Genomic DNA, 15092 nt, shown 5'->3' with positions numbered 1-15092 from the left:
TGACTAACGTTCAAATGGGGGGTGCTCTGCACTTTGAAATATCAAGTCCAAAATGAGGAGTACTTAATTCAGTCCTTGAAGGGGCCATTTAGGGATTGGTCCTGCTTTGAGCAGGGGTTGGACTAGATGATCTCCTGAGGTCCCTTCCAACCCTAATAATCTGTGATTCTATGAAAAGCAAGATATATAATGCTCTAGAAAGAGCTATTGGGATTATTTTAGAATGAATAGATTAAAGGTAGGAAAGAATAGCTATATATGAAAAAGTTATATAGTAAAGTATGGAGTGGAAGAATTCACTGTTCATTTGGAATTCATTTATGAGATACCAGAATACTGGGGGAGTAAAATCACAGGATTACATTCATAGAAGCTGAAAGAATGAAGTTCTTTATCTAATGGATATACCAAAATGTACTTACAGCATAAGAATTCTTTATTACTATAATAGATATTTACATTTTAATAGTTCTTGCAATATGAAGCGATGAGGAGAAAAAATACTGTATTTAATAAAGAATTCCATGAGTATGAAAGTATAATCTGGACATTTCTGTGCTCACTCCTGGTAAATCAGAAGGTAAACTGGTGCAAACCTTAACTGAATATTACTCAATATATGTGTATTCTTTCTTGAAAAAAGTACCAACACACTAGCGTTTAAAAGGTGAGACTGAAAGGAGATTAACATAAAGAATTTCTTTTTGGATTTAAAAATGTGCTAGATGTTCCTAACTTGGCAGCCAATTTATGTATTATCTCTAGCTTCATGAAAAATCACATTTCTTTTCCAAATCATCAGTTCCATTAAGTGAAGCTTTGTAAATTGCATTGTTTATTTTGAAACAAATAGATGTAAAATTCCCAGGGTATAATGCTGCAGCGAATTGTACGTGAATGACTGACTTTACACATGTGAGTTAGGTCCATTGAATAGGATTTCCAAACATGCATAAAGTTACTTGTATATATTAGTGGTTGTAAAATCAAACCCTTAATTTGGTTTCAGAAATATACTTAAAATTCAGCAGAGGCTCTTCCACGTACATATGCTCGTCTAGTAAAAATGGGAATTGGTAATTTTTTCTTTAGTCCGTATAATCATACTTTCTACTTTTTATACATCTTTAGTCTATCCCAGCTTGCATTTTTTCCATCAGAGTATATCCTTAGTAGCACTAGGATCTAACTTTTAGTCTAAGTTCTCAAAAAATCTATTTGTGTATAAACTTCAGTACTATATTTATGGGGGGACTATGAACAGGAGTCTCTTGAGCTTGGTACTGTAGAAATCTCTAGGGATAAACATAATAGAATAATATACATTTTGAAAATCAGTGATGTGTTTATTGTTGTTGGCCAAAGTAAATGACATTTTAGTATATTTTGAATACACAGAACATTCTTAGTAGTACCAAATGTGCTTCATATTAACAAATCTGATCTTAATGATAAATCGTCTTGGTAATGTTTTGTTAGTTACTGTACCTTTTATACCTTTGAATAATGCTTTACCATTCTGTACTGTGCTGTCTCTTTTTACCAGACAGCTTTAGGCATTTTATATTTTACGTACAATTAGTGAACCAAATGAAAACACTATTAAAATAGTAACATTGATACAGGGGCGTCTCTAGACATTTCGCCTCCCCAAGTACGGCGTCATGCCGCTGGTGGCGCTCTGCCGGTCGCCGGTCCCGCAGCTCTGGTGGATCTCCCGCAGGCGTGCGTGCGGGACCAGCAGACCCTCCGCAGGCACGCCTGCGGGAGGTCCACCGAAGCCACGGGATCAGCGGACCCTCTGCAGGCATGCCGCTGAAGGCTTCCTGCCTGCTGCCCTCCCGGCGACCAGCACAACACCTCCCACAGCTTGCAGCCCCAAGCACGCGCTTGGCGTGCTGGGGCCTGGAGCTGCCCCTGCATTGATATAAAATTCAGTAAAGATAAAAACTGCATTTAAAAATTACAGTAAGGCTTCAACATACATTTAAAAGCCAAAGAAAGAATATTAGTAAATAATACATCTCTAAAACAAAGGGATCCAATCCATACTCCAGGCAGGGACCATAGTGACATCTAGTCTGATCTCCTGCATAGCACAGGCCACAGAGCTTCACCCACCCATTCTGACGATAGACCCATAATCTCTGGCTGACGATAGGCCCATAATCCTCAGAATTTAAAGCCTTCTAGGCTTTTATGTTTGTTGACTGATTTCCGTAGCAAATGAGCTCAGTTTAGAGTTGAAACTTAAACTGCGAGGTCTACAAACTTTACCAGAGATGTGAGAGTCAAGCTTGGATCTTACTCTGCATTAATAAATGTTTAGCAGAATCTCCTTTCAAATATGCCTGTGTACCACAAGTAGCTTCAGTGTGATTACCCAAGAGCGATTGATTAGAGTTCAGTATTATCAGGAGCAAGGCACTGCAGCTAACAAGCCATCTAGGCTGCCTGACAGACCATGCTGCATGACTGGATGAGGCAGCCAGCAGGCTGGTTCTGAAGATCAACAGGAACTGTTGCTTGCTAACTGTTCAATGCACATGCCCACATACTTTCTGACTCCCTGTGCTTGTCTCACCAAGCCCTGCTCCTGCTCTGCTCCTCCACAGCTTCAGCCCAGGCCCTGCCCTGCATCCAGCCGTGTCCCTGCCTTGCTCCTCCCTCAGAACCAGCCCTGCTCCTGCCTTATGTGACTTCTTGTAATCCGGTTCCAACACTCAACTCTGATTCCTGACTGCAACAGTGCCTCAGCCCTTGGCTCTGGCATTTGGACTCTGACTCTGGTTTTGACCTTCGATCCTGGTTCTGGCCTTGTCTCGACCTTTGGCTCTGGAAATTGGAATCTAGCCACTAGGCATGACTCCTGTTCTAACCACTAGGCCTGATTGCCTATGACCCAGTCTCTTCACAAATATGCGGAAGAAACAATAGACTCCAGTACACACTTATCTGTGTTGACTTTGTATTGCTAACGGAGAGGGAGGAGATTTTTGAATAAGAAGTCTACATCTTTATATAGCTGCTTCTAGTGTCAGTGAGACTGCTTATGATGATTGCAGGACTGAACTCGGGATGAATAAAGGGATGCTCATTTGAACCATTATAAGTGTTTTTCTGCTAGTTAATTGACGCTAAGTACAGATTAAAGAGGGCATGAAGAGTACACATTTGTAAACTAATACCTATTTCCAAATGAGATGTTTGATAGTCTTTTTTAATAAAAATACGCAAATTTGACTCCATCTACAATTGTCCTTTTTGTCAAGATATGAAGAGATTTTTAGCTTCAAAACCTCTTCCCACAGCAGATAAACTACACTGGCCAACAATAAGTATATACTTTTAAAGTCTTATATCCAAAGCTTAGAAGCAAGGTCTGTGTGGAAAATCTGGGACACTCCTAATTCTAGCTCTTCTGGGTCATTAACATATCAAACCTTAAATTAGTCACTGTTTCTGAGTCTAAACATTGTCCATCTTGCATCTCAGATTGGTGGCTTTTAAGGTGTGGAGGGCAAAGACAGAATCCACATTTGTAGTGGCACTTTGATTTTTTTGTTTTTAAATGGGAGCAGTTTGAAGCTGTTCACTGGTTAGGAGTGTTAGAATAAGTTACAAAAGAGATTGATCAGTGGACAGAGGGCAAATGAGACAGTCATAGGTGCATGATAAATTTATTTGGCAAATATGTGAATTTATCACGCTGCTATTTCCTTAACGTGCAACCGATGTGTAGGGGGTTGAAGGAAAACCTACATAACTTTGTTCTTGAAATTAAATGATAAAAGAGAAAGAAGAATGATGATACGTCAGATATAAATGAAAAGGGAATATAATCTGATCTAGATTTAAAAAAAATTAAATATCAAATATGGTTAACTATCATATCAATCATAAGGAAATTACAGAAACAAGGAGTCTAACATGGAAGAGTTCATACAATTTAAAACTTGCATATACACATTAAAAAACCTTGTTTCAAGAATTTTTGAGTAAGTATGGAGGAAGGCTGGTGATTCAACATCATATAGTACATATACATCAGAGCTGTTTTAAAATGAGTATAATATTTGACCATCATCCAAGGTTACCTGTTCAAAATAGGTGAAATATGAACCTGTCATCTCCTCTTCAGAAAGCACCTAGCAGCACCCATTGTTCACCAATGTAAGGTTATGCAAAGACTTGTTAAGCATGCTAGCCAATAAAGAATTACTGTAATCATGTCTTAAAGTATTCAAAGCTGGGAGTTCTATTGGAGGCAGAAATGAATGCAATCTAATAATATTCCATAAATGGGAGAAAGATGTTCTAGCCACATAAATTAGAGGGTTTTTGTTTGGTTGGTTGGTTTGTTTTTTGGGGTTTTTTTGCATTTCTATCACTTGTCTAAATGTGTTAAAAGAAAATATGGTTGAAAAAGTCAGTGAAGTGTAAGAAAAAAGTTACTTTCTGAGTTTTAAATTGGGAAAAAATAAGATACTCTTTTCAGGATCTGATTCTGCGACCCTTGCAAGTTGTTCCAGTAGGCTGTAAATCAATTGGGCTACTTGAGTGCATGTTTGCACAGTCTGACACATTGATTTCAGTGGAACTCTTCACCAGATAAGTACAACTCAACATGAGTAAGGGTGACATAATCAGGCATGCAAACAGGGATTTAAAATATTATTTGTTCAAAAAAAGCTAACAAGCTTCTCTGTGCCCTTTATATTAGTATTTGAAAACTACTTTAGCTCTGTAGTTTTCTGCTTTAGTGCTCTTATTTGCTTATTTTAGCAAGGTTGTTGAAGTAAAATAAAGAGAATTTGAGAAGAGGATAGAAACATCTGGGTGAAAATAACTATTAATTGTGGATTTATTTGTGTCTTTTTGTTCTGTTTCTACAGCACCTAGTACAATGGGGGTCTTGGTCCATGATCATAGTCTTAGATGCTATGATAATACAAATAGTAATTAATAATAGAAATCAATCCAATGCACCACTTTGGAATTGTGACTGTGATTGCATTGCAGATGTATTCTGATATACAGCCTGAACATATTTGAATCAATATGCAAGACAGTTTAAAAGAGACTTTGCAGAAATTATCAAAACTAAACTAAATTGTTTTTATCAGTGCATTATTTGACTTTACTCATTCATACAGGCTGCCTTAGAGAGAGAATGGCTAGCTTTGGATTCCACCCGCTTCCCTTCAAAAACACTGCTGCTCACAAACCAGCTGCACTGGCCAAAGGTAACATGTCATGGAAACTTCTTAGTCTTCAGTCTTTGTTCATTCCTTGAGGATATGCTACACTGGGGTGATTAATACTTCAATTTATTGACTTGAAAAACACAATTACTTTTAGAAGCCTCTGACTTCCTCCTCATCCCCAGATGTAATTTTTCATGTAGCTTTTCTTTCATTTGCTTAAATTTTTCTTTATTTTGGATTTCTTTCAACACTTTACTTCACAGTAGCTCAAAAAAAAAAGATGATATGCTTCATCTGCACATTTGGCAATGGATTAAAAATTGCTCTTGACATAGTACTTTTAAAATACTAAAGTCTGCATTATATAGCAACAGCTGAGGACTTTCAGAACAGCTAAAGGTCATTGAACTGTAATGTCTGTTAGTTATTTGATAAACTTTGAAGTTTCAGCTTTCTGGGGTGTTTTTGTTTTCGGTTTAGGTTTTTTCCATTTTTCTTCTGCTATATGCAAAGTATTCTTTAAAATATTTTTACCTGGATTAAAATAATGGATATTCATAAATATACAGTCAGTTAAACTTTTTTTGCTTTTATGATATATTAAACTCACCATCTTTTTGCAATATTCCATAGAGCATTAATTTAATTGAAGATAAGGTCTGTGATGGACCTATCATGTTTTGACTATACCTCTGAAATACAAACAAAGGGTATGACGCTGCAAAAACACTTGTGTTTAACTACACATGTGAGTAGCCCCATTAAAATCAGCGAGGCTACTTGTGTGCATAAAGTCAAGCCCATGAGTAAGCATTTCTAGGATCTCGGCCAATGTTACGATACTGTTCACTGACTACTTTTTTTTTTTTTTCCAATTTCCTTACTTACAAGTATGCTAGGCCTTTAAGTTCAGATCATAATTCATTTAATTTAACGTGGCCTCCACATGAAGCCTGGCAGTGTGATGAGAGACCACATTCATTGTCATCAGAAAACACCCCGTTTAGTACCAGGTAAGCCAAAATGATTTGCTTTTTTTATTACTACCTGTACCTGCTCTGGCAGATACCAGAATTAACACTGGAAGAGTAGCTAGTACTCCTCTTTGAGTTGCTTTTTTGCAACTGTTTGATTGGTAACTCAGATCATTACCGATTTGTAAGTAAATTCACTTATTAAAATGGAATAAAACAAATACAGTCTACTAGGTTTGCAGTAATTTAATGTTCATTTAATTAAAATATCAAAGTTATAAGAATAAAAGGCTATAAATATGTAAATAATAAAATGTTAACAAAAAAAATCTTATAATGTAGGCCTTAACATATAGATATCTATCAGATAAGAATTTAAAGTATTTCTCATAGTGCTATATTCCTTTGCAGAAAAGGACTGAAATATGCTTCATTGTAACTGAAATGTAAACATTCAAAATGGATGGCAAACTTTTATTACTCTCAAAGATAAAGCCTTCTAGGAGTATTAAAATAGATGTGTTTATTTCTGAGTTTCAGAAGGCATAAATAGTTTGCAGAATAATAAAGGCTGCAAAGCCATCACACCATACTTTTACTACTGACCCAGGTTTCAGTACTGCTCTGCTACTCTTTTGTCAGGTTAGAGAAGAGAGCTATGTCACGTCTCTCTGACTTGCAACCCAAAAAGAAATTTTCTTTCAAATCAGAAAAAGAAGAGAAAATTTCAGAAGAATGGTATGTTCAAGTCTATCCTACTTTTTGTGTTTTTAACATGAATTCTACACTATCAGGAACTATAGATGTAGAGGCTTTTTATAGGTACCCTGGTTAAGCAGGTATTTATTTCTAAATGTCAAAAATATTATTTTATACTTTTAACCAGCATATGAGATACCAAGTCAATTAACTACAATTTCTTAACTGTTTAAGATGAGCATTGCAAGCATCTCTGTAGTTCAATATGTCAAGTATCATACATGAGATGTCCTCTGCGCTTGCTGTATTCTGTGTGTGTGTGTGTGTGTGTGTGTGTGTGTGTGTGTGTGTGTGTGTAGAGAGAGAGAGAACTGTGCAGTTGATGTGTGAAAATGTGTATATATTGATAGTGAAATATCACCTTCCTTTAGGGGTTTTAAAGATATTGCCACTGCACAGCTAATGCTGAAGAGGGCCCATAAAATGAAATCCAAGAAATCTAGTACTAAAAATCTAGGTAAGTCAACAGTTCTATTACAATATATGTTACATAAGAATATGTATAAAATGTTGGAAACAGCAGGTCTCTACTTCTTCATTTGAAAGAAGATGTCAGTTCTAGAAATTTTGCTTGTATTTTCTTAGATCACTTCACACTTTAATATGAGGGAGGGAAGGAGGAAGGGATGTGCTTCAGAAATGAACATATTAAATCATCAAAAGGATGTTTATTTTGTTTATATGTTCAATATATTAATATTTGAAAAAGTACTCTGGTGAATATTGAAAGGAATATTTGCCAAATATATGAAATGGGAACTTTGTTTCATTGTGTTCTGTGTATTCCCTTTGCTAGATATAAAGTTTATATTTCTGTATTTTTGTCCTGATTAGATTTTTTTCTTTCAAGAGAATATCTCAAGTTATAATAGCCTTGCTCAGTTTGAGTAGGTTTATATCTGTTTGATATACTTAAAAGTCTGCCCTAAAAACATTTCTTTCTCATGTAATCACACCTATCATCTCCGACTCTTGATTACATTAAGTGCTATTTATATACATTTGTGAAGGTTTCACAGTTTTTGGTGTCTCTAGAATTGATCATAATTTGGCATTCAAGCTTCAGAGATGATTCTGTGAATCTTGGAAGGTGCTGTCCTCTGCTTTCTGACTAATATTAAAATTATTCCTTCCCTGCATGGTCACCTCTTATGTATGTGAATTTTCTCTGTGTATACAGCTGTTAATACAGGAAAGGATAAAATACCTTAGTTGTTTATTGGTGGACACCTTTAAGTTCATTAGTCATGGTAAGCTGTCTTGAGAAATCCTTCCATTAATAATATTTAACTCTTTGGTGATATGTTTGGAGCTATTACCACTGGCTATCCCTGTTTTGTGTCAAGTGGTGGTTAGTTGTTTTTTTGTTTTTGTTTTTTTAAATTCAAGAGTATCTTGCACTCTAGAGGGCGAAACACCACTTACAAATAAAAAGGTAAAGTTAAAAAAAGTTTGCAATTCCCCTCTTCCCTAGCCAAGTACCAGCATCTAAGACTACCTATGACAGAGGTCTAGATTTAAATAAAAGGTACCACGCAATTATTGTAATCTTTTCTTTATGGGTGAGAAAAAGACAATGGGCAGGAGGCTAAAACATTGTTATTTAATCCTTTATAGTTTTCTACCACACTGCCCAGCCACAAAACCATAAATATCTGGTGGCCAGCTGAATGTTTGACATATATATAACTTGGTGGCCTATGTATCATTTTTAATGAATAAAGTCTATTAGGTTATATCGTCTTTTCTCCATATGTTGTCTGGTTTATATTAGTAGTGATTAATTCAGTCATAAATGGTTTGCAAGTATCAAATTCAATTATCCTATTTTTATTGTTGTTCTAGAGGGTTTTTGGGATGTTTTTTATATTCAGATGATTGGAGGGGTTTTTGTTTTGTTTGATTCTAGAAAGTGCTGCACTGGAAAACTCTCATAAGCACGTGACTAGTGTTTAAAAAGTTAACAAAACTTTACAATTTGAGTTGTTAGATCTGTATAAATCTGATCTTCTGTAGTTGCAAGATATCTCCTTCTATGACTACCCAGTAAAGAATCTCCTTTCCACATATTCCATCCAGGCAAAGGAGAGCAGTGATTTTCAGTGTCAGTGCCCCCTCACAGAAAGCAGCACTAAGTATGTAAACAAGCAATTACATTCAGAACTTTCTGGGCTGGATTCTGTAGTCTGCCAAAGTTTCTTTGTGCTGCTTACTGGTCAAAAAAATCCCAGTGGAAAATTCACCCTGTATAGGGGGGATCTCAACATCCTTTTTAAGAATGAGAGAGGTCACAATCTCACAAAAAACACTTTGGCCATTTCTGTCAGTTGAACCTCTCATGCAGCTGGATATCCCCAGAACATGTGCTTCTTACTAACAAAAGACAGGTAACAATCTCTCTAAACAATAAACAGTTGTCAGCCCCATCATTTCCTCTTGTTTCCATAGCAACCAACATCACATCCTTTCCCTCTTCTTTAAACTGATCCTCAGCCACCGTCCAGTCATCCACACCTCACTATTACCTTATCCTGATTATATCTTGTTGGTTTTTTTATGTTTGATCTTTTTCTAAACTCCAGATTGAATGTTATGTTGTTTGGCACTATTCCCTCCTAACATATCTTCAACTAATTTCATTCAAAAACTTAATACTTATATTAAAATAATACAAACTCATTGATATAGACATTCCCACCAGTCTGAGGATAAAGTACAAAGTATGCACCTACAACATTAATTATATGCTATAAAGAAGCAGGTTTCCAGAACATCTAAAATGTCCCTTCATTGCTCTATACATTCTTTGCAAACAAAAATACAATAAAAATTAAGTTGTCAGCTGAACCATAGAATGACCAACCTCCAGTAGCTATAAATACAAGGAAGTTACAGAATATTAACAAATAGGCATCCTTTTGTGCTCAAGTCTCAATGTCAGCCTGCTAACCAAACATGTTTCGTGAGGAATCTTGCTATGCTACAGTAAGGATCTTGCTAAATTGAAGATGTTGCATTCACACAGTAGTGACTTATTAAATGCTGTTTCATAGGACCACTCATGTGGTCTTGTCACAGTGGATTACCTTCTTGCAAATGTCACCAACTTCCTCTGCCTTAAGGCTTCATTAGTTTACATCCACATACCCCCAAAATATAAAGTTAGCATCTGCCCTGAGTTTTACACAGCCCCTCTTTAAAACGCCTACTTATTTATCACAGTGGAACTTGGATGAGATTAGCATTGTAATGAACATCCTGGGTTCCTGATGCTCTCTGGTGAAGGGACTTGTTCCCTTCTTCTCTCCATATATCTACTTCTTATGGAGCTGTGATGAGTGAGTGGAATTCCAGATAATTAGTCACATCGTGTGGAAGTGTGTATTTTCCATGGTCTCTTGGGTAGCTCACCATTCCACTTCATTCATAGACTTCTGACCACTGAGCTGAAAACACACTAGCACATAACCTTCTGTGTTTGCAAGGGATATGGGCCAGAACAAGCCCTTTGCAGTCTTTGCTGCTTCGTGATCATGGGAGCACAACCAGATTTTGGTGACTCTTTGAAGCGAGACAAGAAAAAATGTGGACTTTAGTAAAAGTATCAGGAATGCCCATGCATGCCAGCAGACAGCGAAGAAACTAGCAGCTTTGTAAATTTGCTGGACTGGTGACCAGTGCAGGCAGCAGATTAAATGGCGCAAGAGTATGTACCGGAAGACCAGGGACCAGAACTGCACCTAGGGCAACTTGTAGACATTGTCCCAGTTTTGTAAGAAGTTTAACCAGGTTGTGGGCACTATGCCCAGCACAGAGAAAACTGTGGTGCATGATGACTTGGTTAGCCAGATTGGTGCCCTTTTGGCCCCAGAATCCAGCATGGGGACTGATAAGAGCAAGCACCAGGCACTGAGTGAAGACCCTGAAGTAACTCTGTTGCTAAAACCAGTCCCAGAGCATACTTTGGAACAGGATCATCAGCAAACTCTGGGTCCATACTTGGAGAAGCTGATGCACTCCCTGAAGAATAGCCTGCTGCAAAGCCTGTAGCAAACACAGAAGGGACAAAAGCTGCCCCTGAGCCTAGTAAGTTTCTGGCTCCAATGTAATGTTTATTACTACCATAATGAGAGAGATTTTTCCTCTAACAATCAATGCAAAAGTAATGAGAAGTCCCGACTAGCAGCATGTTTTCACTAATGGCAGATTGTATGTCAGGAGCTTGGCATTCTGCCTCTCTTTCCCCCCACCCCCACATCATATGGAGTTCAAAATGACAACCAGGAAGTGTAAACCATAATAAACACCTTTAAAGAGGATTTTTACTGGAAAGACAGATTTTTTTGCTAGGCCCTTTCCTGTTTCATAAAAATAATATTGCATTGCCATGCATTTGCATTTGCCGCACTGTAATCACTCAGTGGTCTATGGAGCTGCCTATAAAAATGAACTGTGTGTTTAGGGAAATGTGATCCATTTTCAAAACTAATTAATTTCAGTTAAAGGTAGTCCATGCAGACCACAGATGACACAATCATTTGTCCCAAATATGACTGGGATTTGAACCTTAGTCCAGAAATGTGCTGTGGGAGGAAAGGAGGAATGCAGCCATAACAGAGTGAGCCAACTCAGCATTCTATTCATTCAGTCATGGATTCTGACCCAATCCTGGTTGCTAATAGCTGCAAACTTTTCCTGAAGCAGGAATTCCAGATAGTCACATTGTGTGGAAGCATGTATTTTCCAGGGTCACTTGGGTAGCTCACCAGCCCACTCCATTCATAGATGGGCTGTTCAGTCATTATATGTTTGAATATTTCTGAGGCATACACTGCAGATTTACAACCAGCAGCTTGGAATAACATCTTCATTTGCTTATAGGGCACCATAAGAACAGTTATGGCCTCCCAAAATATGAAAGGCCTGAAATGATTAAGAAAAAAAAAAAGCTTTTTGTAGCAAAACCACCGGCTATTCCCCCTCCCTCTCTCCAACCCAAGTAATTATGCAAGTTTTGTAAAACAAAAACAGCTTTGCATTTTTATTTACCATTGTGTCTGCACTACTTTAATTGTGGTTACCCAGGCTGTCTCTAGAGAGATTCTGTGGACTGAAGCATCTATTTCATAGTATATTGCAGTTCAGTTTTGAAATATAAAATTTTATGTCCCTGAAATTCCACAAGAAATAATTCTGCGCTCCTCCACTGAGATATTTGATACCCTCTATGTTGTGTCCTATTTCAGTCCCCACTACTAGCTGCTGTACCTCCACAGCTAGATATCAGTACCTTCATGAATCATTCCAAGAGGAAGCATTTCTGTATACCTATGGTTGATGTTCTTGAGAGGATTAACAAGCAAGTCCAGTACCAGAAACACGGGGACTTAAGACTGGAGAAAAGGCATTCTGAGAGGCAAGAGCAAAGGCTGAGAACAGGGTATCCGTGCGGGAGCAGGAACAGTGGCTAAGGACAGAACTCAGCATAAAGAACTGTTTGAGCTGCTCATCTTAGTCATAGATGCAAGATTACTGGCTCCTGTTGCCTTTCCCACACTATGGCTTGATTCTCCTGTGACATACCTTGAGTCCAAAAATAGCTGCAAAAGCTCTATATCTGGGTGGCCCATTCAATCTGGCCCCATGAGCAGCTGGGCAGGGCAAACTAAACCCAATGTGGCCCTCTATCTTGACCCCCCTCTCTTGTGAATACCTCCATCCACCTCCTGCAGCACCAACTGCATGGAAAATGAGGAAAGAGGGGAAAGGAGAATAGGGAAGCCTGGGGACATATTTGGGGGATGTTCTTTTGTAACTGGTGTTTTGGTATGATAATGGCAGCTGTCCTGCCTGGCTGTGTGTGACTGCTGCACTGTTTTAAAGCATGTATATATATAAAGCCTTTTATCTCACCAAGAAAGTTTATTGCTGTCACTGCATCTCATAATACAACCAAGATTTGAATTAATTAAGCTATACATAAGGTCAGGAACAATTAAGAATTAGTAAGCAAACACTATTCCTAGACAGTTAGGTAAACCAATCCACATGTCAATAACTTCCTTATTGAACCCATACTGTGATTCACTTCCCATCCATTTCATAAGACATCGTGACATTCATAATAACAGTGCATGGCAAGCTGGCACTGTTTCCTATGCCCCACCCACATACACAAGCACATTTATAGAGATACTATTCCACCTCTTCCACTGGGCCATGCAAGTCCATAATATGGGAGCACATATCATCCCTGACTTCTGTTGCTCAGGTTCATCCAGCTCCAGAAGCAGTAGGTGCACTTTATGTCTGAGTGTACCGATTCAGCAGCCCTGTGACAGAGTGCAGGGAGTGAATCGATGAGCCTCAACTCTGATCACTTAGAGGCTAATTAGTACCCCAGCTGATTGGGATCAATTAACTCACTTCGCTCATCCGCCCTGGGCTGATACGAGGCACAGGAAGGACGTGCAAAGGGAAAAAAGAGAGAAAAGGGAGATCAGAGGGATAGGGCTAGCTGGGGCTGGTCACAGAGAGAGCTCAAACTAAGAAGACCTCTTCTCCTCTCAGGTCCTGACCTGAGAGGGTCTAAAGCTGAAGCTGGAAGCACTGGGTAAATATGTGGCAGCATGGGGTACTGCAGTGATATTGGTGAAGGGGTTGTGCACTGAAAGCACACCTAGAGGAATCTATGGAGTTTTTGCAGATTAACATGAGCCAGTTATGGGATTTGCCTTCCCAAAAAGCTTAGTTTATGGAAGGACTTTATGTATTGTGACAGACCCAGGCCAGTGGACCTAGTGGGATCCCTGGAGAAGATGGCTCGAGACCACCAATATATACTTGTTGTTTTGGACTATGCTACTTGCTACACAGAAGCCGTCCCCCTGCGGAACACAGCTTCTAAAACGATAGCCAGAGAGCTGGTGGGGATCTTTGGCTGAGTGGGGCTACCAGAGGAGATATTAACAGACCAAGGAACTCCATTTATGTCAAAGCTAATGAAGGACCTCTCTATGCTGCTCCATATAAATACCCTGAGAACTTCAGTCTACCATCTGCAGACTGATGGGTTCGTAGAAAGGATTAATCGAACCCTCAAGGCTATGATAAGGAACGTGGTAAGTCAGGACGGGAAGGATTGGGACATCCTACTTCCCTACCTTATGTTCGCTATCCGGGAGATACCTCAGGCCTCAACTGGGTTTTCCCCATTCGAGTTATTATACGGGCATCACCCCCGTGGCATACTAGATATTGCCAAAGAGATTTGGGAAGAGGAACCCAATTAGGATAGAAATATAATAGAACATGTAATACAGATGCGAGACTGGATAGCCAAGGTCACTCCTATTGTACGGGAACATTTGGAAAAGCACAGGAGGCCCAGAGAACCCATTACAATTGCCAGGCAAAAGTCGGACAGTTCCAACCAGGGGATTGGGTGATGGTGTTGGTACCCACAGCGAAAAGCAAGCTTCTGGCCCAATGGCAGGGGCCCTATGAGATGGTTGAACCCATGGAGGAAGTAACTTACAAGGTGCGGCAGCCAGGACGCTGAAAACAAAAACAGATTTATCACATCAACCTTCTGAAACCCTGGCATGCACAGGAGACCTGCATAACTGTCCAAAAAGACCTAACCCAGGAAAACAAGTCTTCCAAACTGGTGAGAGTCTCCTGATTTACCACCAGACCAGAAGAATGAGGTGTCTGAGATGATCTTCCGGAACCAAGATGTGTTCTCAACAAAACTGGATCGAACAGCTAAGACATATCACCACATCATCACGAGCCCTGGGGCCAGAATAACAGTGAGGCCCTATCGGGTGCCAGCAGCCAGAAGGGAGGAAATAAAAGCAGAAGTGAAAAAAATGCTGGAGTTGGGGATCATCAAAGAATCCCACAGTCAGTGGTCCAGTCCAGTTGTTCTGGTGCCCAAACCTGATGGCACCACAAGGTTTTGCAGCGACTTCCGGTGACTAAATGAAGTATTCCAGTTTGACGCGTACCCCATACCTCGCATAGATGAGCTAGTGGACCTTCTGGGGAATGCCTGGTACTTGATTACCCTAGACTTGACAAAGGGGTACTGGCAGATTCCCCTTGCAGAAGATGCAAAGGAAAAGACTGCGTTCTCAACACTAGAGGG

The 15092-nt window shown here is 39.0% G+C and overlaps 1 protein-coding gene across 5 annotated transcripts in view; it reads left to right on the top strand.

Annotated features, from left to right (window-relative positions):
- The window catches only part of LRRIQ1 (leucine rich repeats and IQ motif containing 1), a 175157-nt gene that overhangs the window by 95641 nt on the left and 64424 nt on the right, over positions 1–15092 (top strand). For all 5 annotated transcript variants that reach the window (XM_030548608.1, XM_030548612.1, XM_030548609.1 and 2 more), the window contains 4 exons: positions 5157–5246; positions 6099–6220; positions 6824–6919; positions 7312–7397. In XM_030548608.1, the coding sequence (XP_030404468.1) occupies positions 5157–5246; positions 6099–6220; positions 6824–6919; positions 7312–7397 (394 nt within the window). The remainder of the gene's footprint in view (positions 1–5156; positions 5247–6098; positions 6221–6823; positions 6920–7311; positions 7398–15092) is intronic.

The sequence above is a fragment of the Gopherus evgoodei genome, chromosome 1 (genome assembly GCF_007399415.2).
Source record: "Gopherus evgoodei ecotype Sinaloan lineage chromosome 1, rGopEvg1_v1.p, whole genome shotgun sequence".
Taxonomy (NCBI): Eukaryota; Metazoa; Chordata; order Testudines; family Testudinidae; genus Gopherus; species Gopherus evgoodei.
Note: the sequence above shows the minus strand (reverse complement) of the source record. Positions and strands in the feature narration are given on the sequence as shown.